General features: G+C 39.2%; 1 protein-coding gene and 1 pseudogene across 1 annotated transcript; one reads left to right on the top strand and one right to left on the bottom strand.

Moving 5' to 3' along the window:
- Nucleotides 1–4,824: 4,824 nt before the first annotated feature.
- Nucleotides 4,825–5,967, bottom strand: LOC139195014 (uncharacterized). The gene is made up of 3 exons (XM_070820189.1): nucleotides 5,875–5,967; nucleotides 5,293–5,382; nucleotides 4,825–5,202 (listed from the first exon to the last, which is right to left on the bottom strand). The coding sequence occupies exons 1-3, from the start codon at nucleotides 5,965–5,967 to the stop codon at nucleotides 4,825–4,827; spliced, it is 561 nt and encodes a 186-aa protein (XP_070676290.1).
- A 7,419-nt stretch (nucleotides 5,968–13,386) lies between these two features.
- The window catches only part of LOC139195013 (protein NUCLEAR FUSION DEFECTIVE 4-like), a 41,978-nt pseudogene continuing 29,083 nt past the window's right edge, over nucleotides 13,387–26,281 (top strand).

Here is a 26,281-nt window from a genome sequence, read left to right as displayed (position 1 = left end):
AGCAATTGAGTGCAATGATTCAAGGTAATGATGCATGAAATCTGAAATGATGGAGGGAACATGGAGTGGTGTAGCAATTGAGTGCAATGATTCAATGTAATGATGCATGAAATCTGAAATGATGGAGGGAACAAGGAATGGTGTAGCAATTGAGTGCAATGATTCAATGTAATGATGCATGAAATCTGAAATAATGAAGGGGACAAGGGTGATTATGCATGGCATGGGTGGAAAGGTGAGTAACTGGTGAATCAATGAATGCAAGGAGGTGAAAGGATATTGTGCACATGGTAGACAAAGGAAAGGAAGTGGTATGATGCAACAAATGAGTCAATTGAGGGAACATGGATGATGATGCATGGCATAGGAATCCAAAGGGAGTGCAATGGTGGTGCACGGCAATGATGGAAAGGTGAATGGTGGAGTGACACCTCTTTGTGGCTGAGCTCTTTGTCCTTTTTACATTAATTCTTCTTTCTCTTTAACACATTCCTAGCCTCTTTAGTCTTCAATTTCGTCCATCCACCTTGCTCCATGCATGTGCTATTCATTCCAAGCCCAAAACTGCTCCAAAATGCTCCAAAATGCACCAAAATGCATCTTATTGCTTTATAAGGCCTATGGACCTACAAACACATGAAAATAGCTTAAAATACATAATTAACTAAGAAATAACAACATAAATGCATGAGAACAAGCTAACTCAGTCACATAAATATGCTCTTATCAAATTCCCCCACACTTAGCTTTTGCTAGTCCTCGAGCAAAACAAAACAAACGAAACAAACAAAACACAACCTAGATCTTCCAACATTTGCCTCAGGGATTTTTAATGAAACATGACATGTTAAAAATCATCATTCCCACAGATTTTGGTCATCTTTACACTTGAGCACATACTTAATCACAGTCACCACTTACTAGTTCCCAATTAACCAATTAAAACAATGTTTTGAATGTAGTAACATGCCTTAGAGAATTTGCTCAATTCCTTACAAGATACTCTCTATTTTCACACACATTTTCTGACTACACACCCTACACTAGTATATGTGAGAAGATTAATGTAAACACGAAAGACTAGGACTCACATATGTTATAACAAAGAAAGCAATTTTCTGGAGTTAATAAGCATGTTTAGATATGATCTCATGAATGGAATGCCACTACTTAGATGCGAAAACCAGTGACACCATATGCTCATACCAATTTCGAACTCCACAAATTGAAACACACAACACTCAAGATTGAAGTCAAGGGTTGTAATAGGGCTTGGGGGAAATGGCTAATAAAGAAAGGATAGGAATAACAAACGTTCTTAAAGCGATAGCAAGCAAAGCAATGAAATAGACACTTGGAATTCACTTTGGAATGCAAAATTAACTTTTAAATACAAAGGGAAGATTCATGCAACACTTAGGGCTCTTTTTCATACTTTTTTTCTTTTCACTCTTTTTTTTTCTTTTCTACCCGTGCCTTATTAAGGACCATGGCACACACACACACAAGAATCACTTCCCCCACGCTTGCTTTCTGCAATACATTGATAAAAAAGAAGTTCATTTTAAATCATGCTTTACTATGCTTCAAGAATAAGGGTATGGATGGTCCTAAAACTAGGCTAGGTAAGGATAGTGTGGGTTAACAAAGAACATAGGCTTAACAAGGTTCAACAGGGTTAAACTTAAACACATAATGAAATAGAGGCACGGCAATTTGGCTTTGGTGGTCACTACACAACTTCATCTTGAATATGTGTTATGCAAATCAATAGCATGCTTTGAATGAAATAGGCATGAGTTCTAGCATTTGGAACCAAATGATGAAACGCCTTCTAAGTAGCAACCAAGCAAAGAATAATGAGATCATGCAACGACTTTAGAAAACAATGGTGCACAAATTATTAACTCTCCAAATAAACGTTTAGGCTCAAGTCTCACAAGGTTGTAGCGTTCATTTGAGTTCCTTCTTTCAAGTATGTTACAAAAACTGATTTTTCCTTTATGATTGCATGTGAATTCATAAATTATAACCACAACCAAGCATAAACCAAAAAGTAAATCAAATTTTCATCCATGTTTATAACTCTCTTTAACAATCATGTAATTAAAAACGAAATCCTCATCATTGTGTTGGAAGGTACCCTAAGACACAAATAAACACACAAAACCAACTCTTTTTGGGTTTTTCAAAACAATTTTTCAAATTTTTATGAGATTTTCGAATTTTTATGTCAAAACACACTAAAACACTCCAAAACAGCTTAAAAACACTTAAAAAAATATGGAACAACACTAGAAGTAATGGGTGATAAACTTTTACGAATTTTATGCAAAACAACTTGGTTACCCCCCCCCACACTTAAATCAAACATTGTCCTCAATGTTTCAAGCATAAACTCACACAAAAACAAGCAAACAAACAAACAACGAATAAACATGACAAGTATAGCAAAGTAAAAACCAGACAGAGTAGAGTTTAAGAACGCAAATCTGGTTTTGGAGATAGATGATCTTGTTGACTTTCCACAGCTTTGATCTCGAACTAGTTTGGAATTCTGAGCGAGGGATATTAGAGTTCCTTAGTTATGCAGTCTGGATTCTTCTTTGTTTGTTTCTTCTGCACGGCAGGCAGGCATGAGGTAGAGGTGTTGGTTTGTTTCTTTGTTCAATCTGTCCAAGTGCCGACCATTTGCTTTCTTTCTCCTTGTCCCTAGCTGAGGATGAATTAGCACATTGTCTCCACATGCTTCGAGGTATCATTTTCACTTCCCTTATTTGTTCCCCAGGCAGATATGGTAGCTTGAGGAAGCATAAGATGTTGAAAATGAGTACTCGAGAGCAAGGCTAGGTAAGCAATCAGGAAGGGGTTCCAGGCAGTCGGTTCCATATCGGAAGATTGATACCAAGTGCTGGCTGATTGCTCTCTTTCTCCTTGTCCCGCAGGTGAAAAACAACGACAAGGAGAAGGATAGAGAGAAAGCATGATATGAGATACTTTTGCTTTCAACCTTCATGATATGAAATACTTTGCTTTTGATGGGTTGTTTGTAGAGGTATCCTAGGGAATAAGGAACACTGAGTGACTCGAGAGGCTTTGTTGGGAAGGCATTCTCAGAGATGAAGAAGGGTTATGTATGTTTGCCTTACAATGGAGGGTGAAGGTCGACATTTAAATGAATTAATAACCGGTACTATTCTTTCACTCTTGTCGGCAACCGTTGGATGATTAAACAGTAAACTTCACATTCTTTCTATGTCACCAGAAATCTTCGACAGATTGCCCGTAATTTCCGCAAGGCTGAGTGTGCATGTGACAGGTGCTGACATGTCTGGAAAAGAAAATGCCTCTCCGATTTCTGAGCTTGCCTCTTCGATTTCTGAGCTCCGTCGAGTGCAGAGGTTACATGTGACAAGTGTGGACAAATTTGGAATAGAGGATGGCCCGTGGTTTCTGAGCAAGCCTAGCTTTTGAGAAAGCCAGCGCCTCTTTGATTTTTGAATTGGCCTCTTCGATTTCTGAGCTCGCCTTTTCGATCTCTGAAATCCCGTCAAATGCTGATTTTTATAGAGGATAAGCAGTTCGTTTCTAAGCACACTTGAATTTCTGCCCGTAGAAACTTCCTTCATTGCACTTCTAAGATCTCGATTTGTTCGACCTCTTCTTTCTTTAACACCTTTGAAAATGTCTGGCCCCTCCGACCGTCGTTTTGACTTGAACCTTGGTAAAGAGGCATTCATGCCTTCTCTAGACAACATATGGCGCCCATCCTTCATATCCCCTACTGGTCCTCTTACCGTTGGGGATTCAGTGATGAAGAATGATATGACTGTTGCGGTGGTGGCCCGGAACCTTGTCACTCCCAAAGATAACAGGCTACTTTCCAAACGGTTTGATAAGTTGGCTGTTAAGGATTATCTGGCTCTCAGTATGCAGTGTGCAGGTTCTGTGTCTAATATGGCCCAACATCTATTTGCTCGAACCCGTCAAGTTGAATCATTGGCGGCTAAAGTGATGAGTCTCAAACAGGATATTAGAGGGCTCAAGCATGAGAATAAACAGTTGCACAAGCTTGCACATAACTATGCTACAAACATGAAGAGGAAGATTGACCAGATGCAGGAATCTGATGGTCAAATTTTACTTGATCATCAGAGGTTTGTGGGTTTGTTCCAACAGCATTTGCCTTCGTCTTCTGGGGCTTTACCGCGTAGTGAAGCTCCAAATGATCAACCTTCGATATCTCCTCCTTCTATGGCTCCGCCAACTGTTGATGCTCCGCCGACTATTGAGACTTCTCCTAAGCAACCTTTGTGAAGGCTCCCTCTTGTATTTTTTAGCCTCCTGTTCATTTTCAACGAATTTTAATGTAAAATACCTTGCATATCTGTCAATGTTTCAAAAATAAACCCACACCAAAAACAATTAAACAAGCAACAAATAAAAATGACAATCATGGCAAAATAAAATTGTAGAAAAATGAAGGTTTTTAGGAATGCAAAACATGGGTTGCCTCACAAGAAGCGCTTGCTTTAAAGTCTTGCAGCCGGATGAAACTTCCTTCTAAGCTTGGATAGGGCCCACGGCATTGAGTGGGATTTCTTCCACAATCTACCCCACATCACTCTCATAGTATAGCTTCAGGCGATGCCCGTTCACTTTGAATTCGTCGCCGTTCCTTAAGCTTTTAACTTGGACTGCACCATGGGGAAAAACATTAGTGACAACAAATGGCCCAATCCACTTAGACCGTAACTTACCAGGGAACAATCGTAGACGGGAATTGAATAGTAGCACTTTCTATCCAATTGAGAATGTTTTTCCCTAAATCATTTTGTCATGAAACACCTTTGTTTTCTCCTTGTAAATTCGTGCATTCTCATAGGCTTTGTTCCATATCTCCTCAAGTTCATTCAGTTGGAGCTTCCTATTCATTCCAGCAGCATCTAAGTCCAAATTGAATGTTTTCACAGCCCAGTACGCTTTGTGCTCCAGTTCCACAGGTAGGTGACACGACTTGTTGTAGATGAGTTGAAATGGAGACATCCCTAGAGGTGTTTTGTAAGCAGTGCGATATGCCCACAGTGCATCATCTAAACGCAAGCTCCAATCTTTTCGGTTTGGCCCAATAGTCTTCTCCAAGATTTGCTTGATTTCTCTATTTGAGACTTCAGCTTGGCCACTTGTTTGAGGGTGGTATGGCTTGGAAACCCAATGCTTCACATTGTACTTTTTAAACAGCGCCTCAATGGTGCGATTGCAAAAGTGGGAGCCTCAATCACTTATCAACACCCTCGACATGCCAAATCTGGAAAAGATGTTAGCCTTGATAAAATCTGCCACCACTCTAGAATCATTAGTATGGGTGGCTTTGGCTTCCACCTATTTCGACACATAATCAATGGCTAGCAAAATATAAGTAAAATTATATGAGGGCGGAAAATGTCCCATGAAATCCATACCCCATACATCAAAGATCTCCACATTAAAAATGGGGGTTTGTGGCATTTGGTCCTTGGCACCTATTGTACCTATTCTTTAGCATCTATCACAAGTTATACAAAATGTTCTAGCATCCTTAAACAATGTAAGCCAATAGAAACCACTCTCTAAAACCTTAAGGGTTGTCCTTTGGGTGCCAAAATGACCCTCACATGCATAACTATGGCAAACTGCAAGAATTGAATTAAACTCGGAATTGTACACACATCTACGAATAATCTGGTCAGGACAATACTTCCACAAATATGGATCATCCCACACATAAAATCGTGCATCATTTCTGAGTTTATCACGATTGTATTTATCTAGAGTGCTAGGAACTTGTTTTGTGACCAAATAATTGACCAAATCAGCATACCAGGGCCCACTTACCTCTAGAGACAGCAATTGCTTGTCAGGGAAGGTCTCTAGAATGGTTAAGGAGTCCTCCTCGTGCACCAAACGGCTGAGGTGATCAACCACCATGTTTTCACTCCCCTTTTTGTCTCTTATTTCAATGTTGAACTCTTGAAGTAGGAGCATCCAACGAATCAGCCTCTTTCTTGGTGAGAAGATACTTCAATGCTGCATGGTCAGAATATACAATCACTTTAGTGCCCAGTAAGTATGAACAAAATTTATCTAAAGCAAATGCAACTGCAAGAAGTTCTTTCTTAGTGGTAGAATAATTCAATTGAGCATCGTTTAGGGTCCGGGAAGTGTAGTGGATGACGTGGGGCTGTTTGTTCCTTCTTTAGCCTAAAACAGCACTAATGGCATAATCAGATGCATCACACATTAGCTCAAATGGAAGGCTCCAATCTGGTGGCATGATGATGGGGGCTGAAGTCAACATGTCCTTGAGAGTTTTAAAAGCGGTCTCACATTCCTTATTGAACTTGAAAGCTACTTCATTTTGGAGTAAATGGCAAAGAGGTTGGGCGATTTTTGAGAAATCCTTGATGAATCTCCTATAAAATCCTGCACGGCCAAGAAAAGAACGAACCTCTCTCACCGAAGTGGGAGAGGGTAAGTGATGTACAAGATCTATTTTAGATTTATCAACCTCAATCCCTTTTTCTGATATGATATGCCCCAAAACTATACCTTGTTTTACCATAAAATGTCTCTTTTCCCAATTCAAGACAAGATTAGTTTCGATGCATCGTTGTAAGATCAGAGTAAGATTATTCAAGCATGCATCAAATGAGTCACCAAATACACTAAAGTCATCCATAAACACTTTAGTGATCTTTTCCACAAATTCTGAGAAAATACTTACCATACACATTTGGAATGTGGCTAGTGCATTGCATAGCCCAAATGGCATGCGTCGATAAGCAAATGTACCAAAGGGACATGTGAAGGTAGTCTTTTCTTGGTCATCGGGATCTATCACAATCTAATTATAACCCGAATAGCCATCAAGAAAACAATAAAATGAATGACCGGCTAACCTTTCCAACATTTGATCAATACAGGGCAGCGGGAAGTGATCTTTTCTTGTCGTAGCGTTGAGCTTCCGATAGTCAATACAAACTCTCCATCCGGTTTGGATTCGGGTGGGCACAAGCTCATTATCTTCATTTTTTACCACAGTGACTCCAGACTTCTTAGGAACAACTTGGACCGGCGAGACCCAATGGCTATCAAAAATTGGGTAAATCACTACGCAATCTAGTAGCTTGATGATTTCCTTCTTCACAACGTCCATCATGGGTGGATTGAGCCGGCGTTGTGCTTCTCTAGATGGTTTGGCTCATTCTTCCAAGAGTATTCGATGCATGAAGTGGTAGGGGCTAATTCCCTTGATATCGGCCAATGTCCACCCAATGGCAGTTCTGTATTCCCGAAGCACCCTCACCAACTTGTCCTCCTCTTGTGCAGTGAGTAAAGAAGAGATGATGATGGGCAGCGTCTCTTGTTTTCCTAAAAACACATATTTCAAATGGCTAGGCAATGGTTTAAGCTCTAGGGAAGGGGGCTGGATTACAGAAGGAAGCAACTTGTTAGTCGAATCGGGAATTGAAATTAGGTTAGGAGACTTACCAATATGCCTTGGATTTGACTCTAGGGCAGCAACTGTTGGAAGTATGCCCACAAAGCCACTCATTTGATGTAATAGCTTTTGGAATACTTATTGTATTAAACTATTATATGTTTAATGAAGGGCAAAGCTTATTGTTAATCACTATTTATTGTATCATGTGTTTAAGCAATAAGGGAATCCAAGGAATGTATTTGATCTAAGAGAGAAGTGATTTAAGTAAGTTAGATTAACGAGACCTTTCTTTTATGTTCATTCCTAAAACGTTCCTAGCCATAGGATTGCCAATTGGGCATTGACAATCCGCTAAGGTTAGTATGTGTTATGTCAACTTAAGCGTGAGTATGACTAGTCTCAAGTCATTTAGTGTTGGACACTAAGACAAACACATAGGTGCTTGAAAGAGTAATCAAGTACACTGAACAACGATCAAAAGAGAGTTCGAACATACATGTCATGTAAGAACTCGTAAGTTGCAATATGCAAAGTAGTCCTTTGACATGAGGCATCATAGATGTCTAATGGTTAGGTCCTTAATCTTTGATCATGTCAAAGGCATTCCATCGAGAGTGTCCACGGCATTGTTGGGGTCAAGCTATCTAGTCATGTAGGCATATGAATGCACAACAAGGGATCTCTAACCTTCCATGGTGGAAGGAGAATACTCTAAGATATGATTCGGAAGTCTTTGGCCAAAGCATACGAATATGACTTAGGAAGTATGTTCCAAATCATATTCAATTGAATCATATAGATAAGTATTACATTGGATAGTAGACATGAAACAAACTATCACTCAAACAATGTGATTAAGAGTATTGTATCAGAGAAGGACCGTATTGCGTTGTAGTTGTAACTGGATAGGTTCTCCAACCACTTCTACTTAGCTTGGGTAACCATGACATGCTGCTAGGTGTCACTCATGGTTTGTGGAAGCCCTGAAGATTAGCAAACACTAATCTTCAACGAAGGGAGAATTGAAATGTTGTTTCAATTCACAATCGATCGTTAAGAGTAACAATCGCCCACTGCCTCACTAATTGGAACCTAATGGATCGTACACCGAGTAAGGATGAAAGTGAAGAAATATAAATGAGATGGATAAGCAATTAAATGGTTTAATTGAGAATAGTCAAGATTAATTAATTAGTTAATTAATTTTACGAAAGGTTCGTATTGGGCTTTTAAGTTGGTTTTGGGTTTCGGGGCCCAAAAGTGTTTTGGCCCACAAAGCCCATTATGTTTAAGTTGTATGACAACTAAAACAAAATGGGCAATTAGCCCAATAAAAATGACAAGGCCGGCCATAAGGGAGAGTGGATGCAAACTTGAATAATTACAAGTTTGCCACTCAAATGTGATGTAGTATAAAGTTAACTTTATAGCTATTTTCTCATTAGGGTTTTCTTTGAGGCAAAGAGATGAAACATAATTCTCTCTTTTTCTACAAGGAGGCCGGCCACATAGTGAAGAAATAGCTAGCAATCTTTTCTTCTCTAAGTCATCCATTTCATCTTCACACCTCATCCTTGGTGTGGAGACTTAGAGACACCAAACCTTTGGTGTTTTTGGAGATCCTTTCCTTACATCCTCCAGGAGCAAAGGAGCACAAAAAGGGAAGGAAATCACAAGGAAGATCCAAGGAACTAGGAGGTGACTTGAAGGCCCTCCACTTGGGGAATCCCTTGTGTAAACAAGGATGAGCTTCAAGGGTAATAAATCTCTAAATCTTACCTTCTCTTTAATGTTGTTAAAGAGTCTTATGGTTCACCATTCACTAGGCTTTGAAAGTCATGGGTTTTAGAATTGTTTTTTAATGTATGCCTACTTTAATGTGTTAATAGTTTGCATATGTGTTCAAATATTCTCACATGTTCTTAGCTAGGATAAATTTTTTCCTTCAAGTGGTATCAGAGCCTAGGTCTAGTTTATGGTGAATCCTTTTGGGTTTTGTGATTTTCATGATTTGTGATTTAAATGTTGTAAATGTTACAAGCTTTGTTCTTGCTTTTGAATATAAATTTTGCTTGAAAATTTAGCATCTCAAATGTTGTAGATGTAGTTCATTAAAGCATGAATATTGGAACTAAAATTTGGTGCCATGTATGTTGGGAAATTCGGCCAAATCCAAAGGGTGGATTTTTTGGTTCATGTTTGTCTTGTTAAAATGGTTTTAAAGTGACTTTTGGAACCCCTAAGTACCCTAGGATATTAACCCTCTTTTGTGTTGTGAAAATTTGAGTTTTAATGAGTGAAAACATTCATGGAGCTCTTATGAGTTTTCATGTGTGTTCTTCAATGTTCTTGAGTTTCTTACCAAGAACAAAAGGGTTTGGAATTTTGATTCAAAGTGTTTGGTGTTTTTCATAAATTTTTGGTTTATTTATGATGGGGGATGGATTATTGGTGAGGATGATAAATGCTATTAATGTTTCACAAAACATTTTTCTTACAACCCATCCCATTCACCTTTATCCTCACCCACCTATTCCACTTGCATATTCCACTTGCATAAAACCCTTTCACACTCTTTTTCACTCTAAAACCGGCCAACCCCAAGTGGGGGTGATTTTGGGCCTTTTATGCAATTACATAAAGTTTTGATACTTTTGTGTTTTTGTATTTTGGCCCAAAAGTTTACGTTTTTACGTTAAGGTCCAAAAACTCTAAAGGACAAATTGTTTTGTTCCTTTATTAATGTTTTTGTTATTGTTAAAAATTTTGGGTTCTAATTGTAATTACATGAAGTTGTGGACTTTTGTGTTTTTACAAAGTGACCCCAAAAGTTTATGTTTATTAAATAATGGCCCAATTGTTGAGGTCATTGTTTTTGGCACAAATAAAATGAGAACAAAATGGTTTTGTCTCTTTAATGAGAATTGGATTTTCATTTCAATTAGTTCCATTTAAATCAATTCTATGAATCCGAAAACCAATTGTTTAAGTTGCTTTCTTAGTTAATGTGATTGATTAAGAAAAGGGTGATTATGAACCAAAGGCCTCGATAATTGAGCTATGTGATTGGCCGCTTTACATTATGAATGTTTGGGTTTAGTAGTTTAGATTTGAATGTAATTTGATTAGTTCAAATTTGTTGTAAATGGACATAAGTCCATCAAATGTGTTGTAAAAGGGCATAAGCCCTTCTCTTTATTTCAAGTATTCCTTTTTGTTTATATGTATGCAAATTGGAATAGTTGGGTCCAACGCCCAATAGGAAATAACGGTTTAATTGGATTAAACGCGTAACTAAAATCAACAACTATCTACCTTAAACCCAAGGTCCAACACAAGGCTCGTGTTGGATCAAATCAAACGGTTCATAATCATCCTAAGACCTAATATGACTATATAGTCCATATGAGGATGCAAAGCATTCGTTAGTAGTTCCATATAGTCTCGCTTGTTTCATCGAAATAGTAGGAGTATTATATACTATTAATTCATATTAACTTGGACCAATGGTTGTGATAGGCCCAAGTTCTTTTAATAAGATTAAAATAAATTTAATGTAGCCCAACACTACTCCCTCGACAAAACGAATATTAAGTTGATAAGCAAGAGATGTTTTGAACATCTCTTCATAGGCCTTCCACCGTGGTGGGCTCCAATCGTTTGTGACTCATACACCGCTTCACCCTATAATGGGAAAGTTCAAAGTATGTGCTTACATCCAGGAGGAGTCCATAAATATATATGATGAAGTAAGTGTAGACAACGAGTATGACCAACATGATATAATTCTGAGGTTGTGCTTGAACCCCTACATTAACTAGCATGGTGGGAATGACTTAACTAAGTGAAATGGTGCCAAAATGATATAATTATGAGGCAATCATTCTCTAGAGGCCAAAACAGATGGGTAATTACAAAAGTTGTAAATGGCTAAGAGTTATCCTCTCATCATTATTGTTGCTAACCAAAATGATATAATTCTGAGGTGGGCTTGGTAATGGTGAGTCTCCTATACCCCGCTAAGAGTTCAACACAACTCTCGAATTCCATTGAGGGATGTGGAATTTGCCAAAAATAGTGGGTGGTACTATTTGGTTTAAGACCCAATCAAGTAGTTTTAAAACAACAATCTAATACGATTTCTGTTATGTTATGTAGTTAACGACATGCCTAAAATTACACCCACCATTATACTTGACAAAAGGGGCCTTAGGGGCCAACGTTTCCTTGCTTGGTATCACCACATTGAGAATGTCTCAAAGGTGAAAGACATATTGTATGTGCTTAAGCAATCCCCTCCTCATGTACCTCCTACGAAACTAGCTCCAAATGAGGAGTGTCAAAATTATGATAGACACTATGAGGATGACTTACAAGCCAAATGCTTAATCCTCACTTCACTTAGTGAGGAGCTTATGAAGCTACATGAGCACATGGACACTTCTTGTGCCATGGTTGAAAGTTTGCATAAGATGCATGACATTGAGACTAGTAATGTACGATTCTCAAATGTTTGTAGTCTATTGAATGCCAAAATGGAAAAGGGGGCATCGGTTCATAAACATGGACAAAAGATGGAAAGAATCTTTCAAGATCTTGAAAGTTTAGGAACTTCTATCAATGGGAAAATGGCCCAAGACTTTTTCCTTGCATCTATCTCGGATGATTTCACTAAGTTTATTGTAAACTATAAAGTGAATAGATTCAATCATACTTTTACTGAGATGATTGACATGTGTTGTAAGTTTGAACAAGGTTTCAAAAAGGACAGTGGGAGTGAGAATGCAATCACAAGGAAAAGGTTGCATAAGAAGAAGGCAAGAAAATCCAAAGGAACATGTTTTCATTGTGGAAAGGATGAACGTTGGAAGAAGAAATACAGGGTGCGCATTGCGAGCCTTATGACAAGAACTTTTGAATGGACTATTTCTGTCATAGAGAGTGCTTTTACAATGAGCTCCAATTCCTGGATATTTGATTCAGGCGCTAGTCAACATATCTGCAATTCGTTGCAGGGACTAACAGGGAGCAGGACATTGCGCAATGGGGAGATGATTGTGCGAGTTGGGAACGGCACTAAGATCTCTGTTAAAGCAATAGGCACCTACATGCTTAAACTGCCCTCTGAGGAAGTCTTGGAACTTAAAAATTGTTTATATTTTCCTTCATGTATAAAGAATTTGATTTCTATCTCTAAGCTTTTACGAGATGGGCACTCAGTATTGTTTGACAAAATGAGTTGCACTTTATACTTGAACGGTCGTATTATCTCTCATGGTAATATGATAGAGGGACTTTTTCACCTAGAGACAAACAGTGGAATGCACTGTATTGAAAGCGGGAATACCTAAAAACCCAAAAGGGCTAGAGAAGAAGTTAACCAAGTTAGACTTTGGCATCTTAAACTTGGACATGTAAGCCAAGATAAGATTCGCAAGATGTCGAAAGACGGATATCTTAGTCCATTAGGTAATGACCTCATGGGCACTTGTGAACCTTGTCTACTTGGGAAGATGACCAAATCTCCATTCACTGGGAAAGGAGAGCGTGCCACTGAAATTCTTGGGTTAATCCACACTGACGTATGTAGACCTATGTCTACTACGTCAAGAGGAGGCTTCTCCTACTATATCACATTCACCGACGATCACTCTCGGTTTGGCTATGTGTATCTTATGAAGTACAAGTCAGAATCCTTTGAAAGGTTCAAAGAATTCAAGAATGAAGTTGAGAAGCAAACTGGGAAACAGATAAAAATCCTAAGATCAGATCGAGGGGGAGAGTATCTAAGTAACAAGTTCCTAGATTATCTCAAAGAGTGTGGAATAGTATCACAGTGGACTCCACCAGGAACTCCTCAACATAACGGAGTTTCTGAGAGGAGAAACCGAACCTTGATGAACATGGTTCGTTCTATGATGAGTTCCGCTGATCTACCAATATCATTATGGGGATATGCACTACACACAGCAGCTTATTTGCTGAATGCAGTGCCTTCTAAATCTGTTCCACAAACACCATATGAGATATGGTATGGTAAGAAGCCAAGTCTTAAACACGTTAAGATTTGGGGTTGTCCAGCATACGTTAAGAAACAAGATGCTGGAAAGCTTAAAGCAAGATCTGTTAAATGCTATTTTGTGGGGTATCCTAAACAAACCTATGGATACGAATTCTATCACCCTGACGACCAGAAAGTCTTTGTCGCCAGAACTGCTATATTCATGGAGGATGAATTCATTCTTAATGGAACTAGCAAAAGAAAGATAGAATTGAAGGAAATTAATCAGATTAACGATGAACCACAAACAAGCACTCGACAAGTTGACAACCCTGTTCCTGAACCCCTAGCTCCACGTAGATCTGAACGGGTTAGCAAACCACCTAAGAGGTATGGCTTAGATAATGACTTTGGGGAATTGCACCTTCTAGGTGACAATGACACAAAGGAAGACCTTAAAGACTACACTGAAGCAATGTCCGACATTGATTCAAAGAGATGGCTGATAGGAGCATATTTATGCGACTTAGTTGGCTTGTTCTTGTGCATTTATGTCGTGTTTCCTTAGTTATTTTAATGTTTAAAGTCATTTTCGTGTGTTTTCAGATTTTATGGACAAAGTAGGCAAGAAGATGCATTTTGGAGCATTTTGGAGCAAAATGGAGCTTGGAATGCATGTCACATATTTGGGCCAAAGTGGATGGACGAATTTGAGAACTAAAGAGGCCAAGAATGTGAAGAATTATGGTCCAAAAGATGAAGAACTCAGCCCAAAAATTTGTCACCCCAACTTGCCTTCATTGCCATGCAAAACAACATAGAATTCCCTTTGGATTCCCATGCCATGCTTGATCACTCTTGTCCCCTACATAATTTCTGATTTCATGCTTCAATTCATTTAATTATTACACTTAATTGCTTGATACCTCTTGTTCCCTTCACCCACAAAATTTTATACAACTTTCACAACCATAACATGCACCAATTGATGCTCCATCATTCACATTTGGAATCCCATGCCTTGTGTACCACATGTTGCTGCACCTTTGACCCATTTATTGACACATTTTCACCTCCATTTCCATCTCTATGCAATGTACACAATCATTCATGCCCCCTAGCTACAAGACCACTCCATTTTACCCTTCACACTTTGCATCATCACTTCATTTTCACCCTTGGACCATTGCACACCACATACACTCTTTGCCGTGCATTCTCCCTAGCCTAACCTGATTCTCTAAGGTTTTTGAGGCCTATATATACATGTTTACACCCCTTGGCAAAGGGTTCACACTCTCATATTCACCATTCATCACAGAAATTCGTCCATACTCACCCTAGGTAGCAAAACACCCCAAAAACACCATTCTAGTGCCTAGAAAACATAACAGCCACTCCACCTTCTTCCACCCTCTTTGCCTAGTTCTCCACCACCCTCCAACCCTCAAACACTCCTCCACACTTACCCTAAACCCTTCCATACCATTCCCCATCCATTCTACATCATAAAACTACCCAAAAATCCGTCCACAAAGCAATCTGCCGCAAGCAAGCAAAGGAGAATTCTTGGATGCACTTGCTACCCAAGTTGGAGCATTTTAGGTGTTTTCTTTCCTTTGATTTTAATGTCTAATTTTATGTATCTTTGCTTTGTGAGTATGAGGAACTAAACCCCTCTTAGTTAGGGGGTGATTCGAAACCATGTTCATACTTGCAATATGATTTGATTACATCCAGTTGTGATTCATAAGTTGTGAATTCAATTTACTTATCTGATCGTTTAAAAAATGATTTGTGTATGTTGGTTGAGAGTGCACGCTTAATTTTCATGCATGAATTTAACGCTAGAATATAAGGGAATTTCACCTAATCGTTATGAACTTATATTCACAAGTAGTGAAGGTTGCTAGTCACAATCACGTTAAGTAAATTCTTGGCATAAGTTTCATGCAAATCATAGTAACGAGTGCCTCGTCAATGCTTATGTTTTTCATAGAACTTAATGATTCGTGCTTGTATCTCTATTATGCAATTCATGTAGGGAACTTGTAGGGAATGTTTTGGGTTGTCGTATGCAATCATCCAATCCAATAACTTGTGGAAAAACTGAGGGTTAATTAGTGCAATTCACGGTTAATTTGGGGCGTTGAGTATTCATAGCTTATCGAAAAGCAACTGGAAATCGTTTTGTATGCAAGTGTGACATGTGTGGAGAAGAACCTCCTAGCTAGCCTTCCATCCATAAGTTTCATTCAAATTCATTTTACAATCTGTTTTGATTCACTTAAATTTGTCTAAGAATTTGTTTACTTTGTTCTTGTCTTAATTTAATTATTTTCGTCCAAAATCAACCCCATCTTATTTCTTTGAGTCATATTAATTAGAACTTGTCTTAGATTATGTTTTTAAGTGTTTTAGTTCATTAGAAAACCAAAATTCGTCCAATTTTGTGTTAGAGTCCCAAAACTGCCCAGATTGTGTGTTTAAGGTAGTTTTGAGTGTTTAGGGGCTGTTTTGAGTCTTTTGGTTTGTTTTAGTGTTTTAAAGTATAGTTTTGCATTCTTTGAGTCTAGTTAGTGTTTTAAACTTTGTTTTTACGTTTTCAAGTCAGTTTCCAAGTGATTTAGCAATCCCTCCTAATCCCCGGCCTAGAACGATCCCTACTTACATACTTTACTACAATTGATAAAAAGAGGGTTTAATTTGTGTGCTTATATATTTCGCATCAAATTTTTGGCACCGTTGCCGGGGATTAGCAACTTTGCTAATCTCTTGGATTGTTTTCTTTTGAATTATTGTATTTTGTTTAAGTTTCTGTTTAAGTTGCTGATTTGTTTTGTTTTCTTTGTTTTTAGGTACTAGTTTATGACCCGTAGCTCACAACCTGTTCGTGAGCATATCTCCGACTTTGACGGTGATTTTGAGAGGACTTTGAGAAGGAAGAAGAAATTGCAAGAGTCTAATCCTCCTAGTCCCGAGCCTGAATTAGAAGAGCAAGAAGTTGAGGTTGAAGAGAAGGCCACGGCACAAGTGGGTGGAGAAGAGCAAGGTATAGCCATGGACAACCGTACGCTCAGGGAGCTTGCCGCCTCGGGTTTTGATAATGCCGGACCATTGTGTATCCAATATCCCATGGCTGCTCAAGGTAAAACCGAAGAGTTCGAGTTAAAGTCAAGTTTGCTCTACCACATTCCAAAGTTCCATGGGCTGTCCATGGAGGATCCGAACAAACATTTGAAAGAATTTGAAGTGGTGTGCTCAAGTATGACTCCGGTTACCGTTGACGGAAGTATTTTAAAGATGAAGGCTTTTCCATTCTCTTTAATGGACAAAGCCAAGGATTGGTTATACAAGTTGGCTCCCGGTACAGTTACATCTTGGGAGAGTATGAAGAGGGCATTTCTGGAGAAGTTTTTCCCAACTTCTCGCATCATTCTTCTTCGTAAAAAAATAAGTGGAATTCAACAAGATGAAGGTGAGTCTTTTCCTACATATTATGAACGATTTAAATCACTTGTTGCTTCTTGTCCACAGCATCAGATGAAGGAGGAATTGCTTTTGCAATACTTCTACGAAGGGCTCCTACCACTAGAACGTCAAATGCTCGATGCCTCGGCGGGTGGAGCATTGGTAGACAAAACGCCCATGGCTGCAAAAATCTTGATTGCTAATCGAGCATTGAACGCTCAACAATACGAGGGTGTAGGCCAAAGAGGACCCCCACGGCAACAAGTGCATGAGGTAAGTTCCACTTCCAATATTCAATCTCAGTTAGCTAATCTTACTTCTCTTGTTTCACAGATGGCCGAGGGAATGAAGATTCAAGGACCCATGGTGTGTGGCGTATGTTCTATCCAAGGACATGCATCCGAAAAGTGTCTTCAACTCATTGAGAATGGTGGATGGGAGAGCGCTAATGCCATTGGGTTTCAAAGCCAAAATCAGCCAAGACATGATCCATATTCCAACACGTATAATCCGGGGTGGAGAGACCATCCAAACTTCAAATGGAGAGAGCCACAACAAGCCCAACCACAAGGAGGCTTTAGGCAACAACCCCCGGGCTTCTACAACAAACCATACGCACCCCCTCAAGTCCAACCACAATCTGCCCCAAATAATTCAGGTAATGCTTTGGATAATGATACACTTGTTAAGTTACTAACCACTTTGACTAATGGGCAGGAAAATCAAAACAAATGAGTGGACCAACTAGAGAAACAAATGGGGCAGATTGCCGACGTTGTTGGGCAGATTCGAGACCAAGGAAGGCTTCCTAGTTCTACCATTCCAAACCCGAAGGGAGGCTTTGAAAGTGCAAAGGCCATACTCTTGAGAAGTGGAAAAGAGATTGGGGCAGGTTCTTCATCAAAAACAGGTCACAAAGAGGATGAAAACCTTCAATTTGAGGAGGAGGAAGCATGCCCACCCACGGCAAAGGTGGACACACCTATGCCGCAAGCCCCCATGGCTCCAAATATGTCCAATTCATCCAATAAGGGTAAGAATGTGTTAAATTCAATTCCGACTAATGTTTTTCCTTTGAATATCCCCTTTCCTAGCAGATTTTTGCAATCAAAGAACGAAGAGGAGGAAAAAGATGTTCTAGAGACATTTAGAAAGGTGCATGTCAACATTCCCCTCCTTGATGTCATAAAGCAAATCCCGAAGTATGCCAAGTGTTTAAAGAAGCTTTGTACAACAAAGAAACGTGTTCGGGAGAAAGAGGTGGTACATGTAAGTGAGAATGTCTCCGCCATCTGGCAACATAAACTACCCCCCAAATGCAAAGATCCGGGGAGTTTTACAATTCCGTGTGTCATTGGTAATACCCGTTTCAAATCTGCCATGCTTGATTTAGGTGCTTCTATAAATGTTATGCCATATTCCATTTATGCATCTATGAACTTAGGAGCATTGAAAAATGATGGTGTAATCATACAATTGGCCGATAGATCTAACGCTTATCCAAAGGGAGTTTTGGAAGACGTTTTAGTGCAGGTTGATCATTTAATCTTCCCAGCGGATTTCTATGTCCTTGAAATGGATGAATCAGACCATGCCCCTTCATTGCCCATCCTCCTTGGAAGGCCATTCATGAAAACGGCTCAAACGAAGATTGATGTGGCCAAAGGATTCGTCACTATGGCATTTGGTGGTGACATGATTAGTTTTAAAATTTCTGAATCCATTGAGACTCCTAATGTTGTTCATTCTTGTTGTGCCATTGAAAAAATTGAAAAGATAGGACTGGACCGTTCAACACCAAGCACAAAGGATGCATCAACAACCATGCAAGACGAGGGAATTGGAGTGGAGTACAAGGACCATACGGCCACTGCCCTCACAGTGCTCAAATTGGCCGAAAGCACCATGGGGAAGAATGTTCACATTGCTACCACTTCATCACATCACATAGGTAAGCCACCTAATCCAAATCCAATTCCCATTAAAGTTGATAGGTGGTTCCCTTCTTTGGTGCAGATACCCAAGCAGATCCCCAACGGTGGGCACAGGAACGTGAACCTTAGGCAACACAACACACCCATCAACAAACATCACTATCCATTTCCGTTCAAGGATGCAATGTACGAGAGCTTTGTAGAACAAGATGTGGATGAGACAACCCACTATGCCATGGGTTCCTATGAAGGTTGATCAAGGTGTTCATCGTCCGGCTGGAAGACGTTAAAGCAAGCGCTTTAAGGGAGGCAACCCATTTATTCTGCTTGATTGTCAATTTTATTACTTGTTTAATTATTTTTGGTTATGACTTTCTATTTTGAAACATTAACAAATATGCAAAGGATTTTAACATTAAACTTCGTGGAAATGAACAGCAAACTAGGAAATAAAGAAACATAGCATAATACAAGAGGGAGCCTTCACAAAGGCTGCTTGGGAGAGGTCGCAGTAGTCGGCGGAGTTGCAGTAGTCGGTGGAGTCTCAGCAGTCGGTGGGGCCACGGAAGGAGGAGGTATCGGAGGTTGATCAGTTGAAGCTTCACTACGCGGTGCCGCCCCAGAAGACGAAGGCAGATGCTGTTGGAACAAACCCACAAACCTCCAGTGATCAAGTAAAATTTGACCATCAGTTTCATGCAGCTGGTCAATTTTCCTCTTCATGTTTGTGGCATAATTGTGTGCAAGCTTGTGCAATTGTTTATTTTCATGCTTGAGTCCTCTAATCTCCTCTTTGAGACTCTGTATTTCAGCCGCCAACGATTCAACGTGACAGGTTCGAGCAAATAGGCGTTGGGCCATGTTGGACACAGAACCCGCACACTGCACGCTAAGAGCCAGAGACTCCTTAACCGCCAATTCATCAGACCGTCTAGCGAGCAGTCTGTTATCTCTGGGGGTGACAAGGTTCCGAGCCACCACCGCAGCGGTCATGTCATTTTTCATCACCGAATCCCCAACGATCAGATGACCAGTAAGGGATATGAGGGACGGGCGCCATATGTTGTCTGGAGAATGAGGGGATGCTCCTTCACCAAGGTTCAAGTCAAAACGACGATCGGAAGGGCCAGACATTTTTCAGATGTGTTAAAGAAAGAGGAGATCGGACAAGTCAAGATCGTAGAAGTGCAAAACGGGAGTTTTTACAGGCAGAAATTCAAGAGTGCTTTGAACGTCCTGCATACCTCTATAAAAATCAGCACGCGATGGGATTTCAGAGATCGAAGAGGTGAGCTCAGAAATCGAAGAAGCCATTCGGAGATCGAAGAGGCGCCAGCTTTCTCAAAAGTTGCGCTTGCTCACAAACCACCAATTCCAGATACCGAATAGTGTCAACTGTCTCAGCCTCGTCAGCACCCATCACACGCAACTCAGCTTTGCGAAAATTACGGGCAGTCTGTCGAAGCACCGATTCCAACCATCTGTCTCTCTCAGCCTCGTCAGCACTTGTCACATGCAATCTCTACCCTCAACGAAGCTCAGAACTCGAAGCGTAAATTCCAGATATTAAAGAAGCCTCTGCTTTATCGAGACGTGTCAGCATCTATCAATTTGCACATCTGCGTTGCGTAAATCACGCGCAATCTGTCGAAAATTTTTGGAGAAACGGAATGCACGTGAAAACTACTGTTAAATTATCCCAGGCTTGCCGACACGAGTAATGGAACAATGCCTTCCCAGCCATTAAGAAAATTCTATAAATGCTGAACTTCAAAGTGAAGCAGTCTCACCCAACTTTCAGCCTCACTTAACCCTTCATCCTCTCTGAAATGGCTTTCCAACAAACCTTCTCAAGTCACTCTGTATTTTTCATCCCCTGGGATACCCCTGCAAACAACCCATCCAGAGCACAAGTATTTCATATCATAAAGGTTGAGAGCACGAGTATCTCATATCATGCTTTCTCTCTGTCCTTTCTCCAGCCAGCACCTGCTCTCGAGTACTCATCATCTTATGCTTCTGCTTCGTCTCTCACGTATAAGGGAAGTGAAGATGATACCTCGAAGCATGTGGAGACAACGTGCTGATTCATCCTCAACTAGGGACAAGGAGAAAGAAAGCAAGAGGTAGGCACTTGGAAAGATTGAAGAAAGAAACAGACCAACACCTTTACCTCGTGCCCGCCCGTCGTGCAGAAGAAACAAGCAGAGAAGAATGCAGCTTGCACAATCAACCCAGCTCAAGGAGTCTGAGATGAAGAACTAAATAAGCTGCCATATCTGCTTGGAGAACAAATAAGGAACTGCAACATCACCAAAGAGCAAAGCTTCGCTGTACAATTCCAATCCAGTTCAAAATCAAAGCTGTGGAAAGTCAACAAGATCAACTATCTCCAAAACCAGATTTGCGTTCTTAAACCCTACTCTGTCTGGTTTTTACTTTGCCATATTTGTCATGTTTATTTGTCGTTTGTTATTTGCTTGTTTTTTGGTGTGAGTATATGCTTGAAACATTGAGGACAATGTTTGATTTAAGTGTGGGGGGGTAACCATTATTTTGCATGAAATTCGTAGAAATTTATCACCCATTACTTCTAGTGTTGTTCCTTGTTGTTTTAAGTATTTTAAGCTGTTTTGGAGTGTTTCAGTGTGTTTTGACATAAAAATCCAAAAATTCATAAAAATTTGAAAAATTGTTTTTGAAAATCCAAAAAAGAGTTGTTTTTGTGCGCTTATTTGTGTCTTAGGGTACCTTCCAACACAATGATGAGGATTCGGTTTGTAATTGCATGACTGTTATAGAGAGTTATAAACATGGATGAAAGTTTGATTTACTCTTTATTTATGCGTGGTTGTGGTTATAACTTATGAAATCACATGTAATCATAAAAGAAAAAATTAGTTTTTGTAACATGCTTGAAGGAAAGAACTCAAACTAACGCTACAACCTTGTGAGACTTGAGCTTAAACGTTTATTTGGAGAGTTAAAATTTGTGCATTCTTGTTTTCTAAAGTCGTTGCATGATCTCATTATTCTTTGCTTGGTTATTACTTAGAAGGCGTTTCATCATTTAGTTCCAAATGCTAGAACTCATGCCTATTTCATTCAAAGCATGCTATTGATTTGCATAAAACATATTCAAGATGAAGTTGTGTAGTTACCACCACCAAAGCCAAACTGCCATGTATCCCATATCGTTATATGTTTAAGTTAACCCCATTGAGCCTTGATAGCCTACATTCTTTGTTAAACCACATTATCCTTACCTAGCCTAGTTTAGGACCATCCATACCCTTATTCTTGAAGCATAGTAAAGCATGATTCAAATTGAATTTCTTTTGATTAATGTATGGCAGAAAACAAGTGTGGGGGAAGTGTGAGTTATTATGCTTGTTGAAAAGAAAAGAAGAGTTGAGAAAAAAAAAAAGGAGTTGAAAAATATGCGAAAAAGAGTTTTAAAGTGCTACTTGTTGAAGAAAGGGTCCAAAACATAGAATTCGGCCCTAAATATTGCTTGAATTTTCCCTTCGTGTCTAAAAGCTGATTTCTGCAATCTAAGTGAATTCTAAGTTTCAATTTCATTACTTTACTTGCTATTGCTTTAAGAACGATTGTTATCCTTATCCTTCATTTGTTAGCCATCACCCCAAGCCCCGTTACAACCCTTAACTTCATCTTGAGTGTCATGCGTTTCAATATGTGGAGTTTGAAATTGATATGAGCATATGGTGTCACTGGTTCTCGCATCTAAGTAGTAACATTCCATTCATGAGATCATATCTAAACATGCTTATTAACTCCAGAAATTGCTTTCTTTGTGATACATATATGTGAGCGTTCGTTTTCATATCTACATCAATCTTCTCACATATAACTAGTATAGGGTGTGTAGTTAGAAAATCTGAGTGAAAATTGAGTGCATATCTTGTAAGGAATTGAGTGATTTCTCTAAGGCATGTTACTACATCAAAAACATTATTTTAATCGATTAATTGTGAACAAGTAAGTGGTGACTATGATTAAGTACGTGCTTAAGTGTGAAGATGACTCAAATCTATGGGGATAATAATTTTTAACATGTCATGTGCATTGGAAATCCCTGAGGCAAATGTTGGAAGGTTTAGGTTGTGTTTTTTTTTACTTTGTTTCGTTTTATCTCTTTGTTTTGCTCGAGGACTAGCAAAAGCTAAGTGTGGGGGAATTTGATAGGAGCATATTTATGCGACTTAGTTGGCTTGTTCTTGTGCATTTATGTTGTGTTTCCTTAGTTATTTTAATGTTTAAAGTCATTTTCGTGTGTTTTCAGATTTTATGAACAAAGTAGGCAAGAAGATGCATTTTGGAGCATTTTGGAGCAAAATGGAGCTTGGAATGCATGTCACATAATTGGGCCAAAGTGGATGGACGAATTTGAGAACTAAAGAGGCCAAGAATGTGAAGAATTATGGTCCAAAAGATGAAGAAGTCAGCCCAAAAATTTGTCACCCCAACTTGCCTTCATTGCCATGCAAAACAACATAGAATTCCCTTTGGATTCCCATGCCATGCTTGATCACTCTTGTCCCCTACATAATTTCTGATTTCATGCTTCAATTCATTTAATTATTACACTTAATTGCTTGATACCTCTTGTTCCCTTCACCCACAAAATTTTATACAACTTTCACAACCATAACATGCACCAATTGATGCTCCATCATTCACATTTGGAATCCCATGCCTTGTGTACCACATGTTGCTGCACCTTTGACCCATTTATTGACACATTTTCACCTCCCTTTCCATCTCTATGCAATGTACACAATCATTCATGCCCCCTAGCTACAAGACCACTCCATTTTACCCTTCACACTTTGCATCATCACTTCATTTTCACCCTTGGACCATTGCACACCACATACACTCTTTGCCGTGCATTCTCCCTAGCCTAACCTGATTCTCTAAGGTTTTTGAGGCCTATATATACATGTTTACACCCCTTGGCAAAGGGTTCACACTCTCATATTCACCATTCATCACAGAAATTCGTCCATACTCACCCTAGGTAGCAAAACACCCCAAAAACACCATTCTAGTGCCTAGAAAACATAACAGCCACTCCACCTTCTTCCACCCTCTTTGCCTAGTTCTCCACCACCCTCCAACCCTCAAACACTCCTCCACACTTACCCTAAACCTTTCCATACCATTCCCCATCCATTATACATCATAAAACTACCCAAAAATCCGTCCACAAAGCAATCTGCCGCAAGCAAGCAAAGGAGAATTCTTGGATGCACTTGCTACCCAAGTTGGAGCATTTTAGGTGTTTTCTTTCCTTTGATTTTAATGTCTAATTTTATGTATCTTTGCTTTGTGAGTATGAGGAACTAAACCCCTCTTAGTTAGGGGGTGATTCGAAACCATGTTCATACTTGCAATATGATTTGATTACATCCAGTTGTGATTCATAAGTTGTGAATTCAATTTACTTATCCGATCGTATAAAAAATGATTTGTGTATGTTGGTTGAGAGTGCACGCTTAATTTTCATGCATGAATTTAACGCTAGAATATAAGGGAATTTCACCTAATCGTTATGAACTTATATTCACAAGTAGTGAAGGTTGCTAGTCACAATCACGTTAAGTAAATTCTTGGCATAAGTTTCATGCAAATCATAGTAACGAGTGCCTCGTCAATGCTTATGTTTTTCATAGAACTTAATGATTCGTGCTTGTATCTCTATTATGCAATTCATGTAGGGAACTTGTAGGGATTGATGTGAAAAACAAGTTAACACACAAAATTAAACCCTCTTTTTATCAAATGTAGTAAAGTATGTAAGTAGGGATCGTTCTAGGCCGGGGATTAGGAGGGATTGCTAAACACTTGAAAACTGACTTAAAAACATAAAAACAAAATTTAAAACACTAAACTAGACTCAAAGAATGCAAAACTATACTTTAAAATACTTAAACAAACATAAAACTCAAAACAGCAACCTAATGACTCAAAACTGCCTAAAAACCACTTTCTGGGCAGTTTTGAGAACCTAACAAGAACTTGGACGAAGTTGGATGAAAACTTGAATCAAAACACTTAGAAACACAAATCAAAACACTTTCTAACTAATCTAAGACTTCAAAATAAAGGGGGATTTGTTTTGGACGAAAATTGAAAACAAAACAGAAACTTTAAAACAAAACAGATTGTAAAACGTTTTTGGATGAAAATGATGGATAAAAGGCTAGTTAGGAGGTTCTTCTCCACACATGACACACTTGCAAACAAAATGATTTTCAGTTGTTCTTTCAATAAATTATGAAACTCAACACCCCAAGTTAATTAGATACGCTTAAATTAACCTTCAAGTTCTCCTTAAGTTAATGAATTGGATGGAAAAGCGCATACAACAATTCAAAGCATTCCTCAAAGGTTCCTTACGTGATGAGCACAATAAAGATACAATCAAGAATCATGAAGCACAATGAGAACTATAAGTGTTGACGAGGCATTCGTTACTATGATGAGCATGAAACTAGTGCCAAGAATTCATTCAACGCGATCGTTTTCAAGCGACCTTCACTACTTGTGATTATAAGATTGTAACTATTAGGTGAAACTCCCTCATAATCTAGCATCGTATTCATGCATGAAAACTAAGCGTGCACTCTCAATCAACATACACAAATAAGTTATCAATCAAGTAGATGAACGAATTGAATCCGCAACTTATGAAATAACAACTGAATGTAATCAAATCATATTGCAAGCATGTACATGGTTTCGAATCACCCGCCAACTAAGGGGGTTTAGTTCCTCATTCTTGCAATACAAAGATACATAAAATTAGACATTAAAATCAAAGGAAAGAAAACACCTAAAATGCTCCAACTTGGAAAGCAAGTGCATCAATGGATCTCCCTTCCTCCTTGTTGCGGCATGAAGCTTGTGGACAGATTTTTGGGTGGATTTATGGTGTAGAATGGATGGGGAATGATATGGAGGGGTTTAGGGTGAGTGTGGAAGAGTGTTTGATGGTTGGAAGGTGGTGGAGAACTAGGCAAAGAGGGTGGAAGAAGGTGGAGTGGCTGTTATGTTTTCTAGGCACTAGAATGGTGTTTTTGGGGTGTTTTGCTTCCTAGGGTGTGTATGGACGAATTTCTGTGATAAAATGATGAATATGGGGGATTATTCTTTGGCCAAGGGGTGTAAACATGTATTTATAGGCCCCAAAAACCTTAGAAAATCAGGTTAGGTTAAGGATGAAATGCATGGCAATTTGTGTGTGTGGTGTGCAATGGTCCAAGGGTGAAAATGAAGTGATGATGCAAAGTGTGAAGGGTAAAATGGAGTGGTCTTGTAGCTAGGGGGCATGAATGATTGTGTACATTGCATAGAGATGGAAAG

This window comes from Malus domestica, chromosome 04, assembly GCF_042453785.1.
Source record: "Malus domestica chromosome 04, GDT2T_hap1".
Classification (NCBI taxonomy): Eukaryota; Viridiplantae; Streptophyta; class Magnoliopsida; order Rosales; family Rosaceae; genus Malus; species Malus domestica.
The sequence above is the reverse complement of the archived record's forward strand: the minus strand, read 5'-3'. Positions and strand labels throughout refer to the sequence as shown.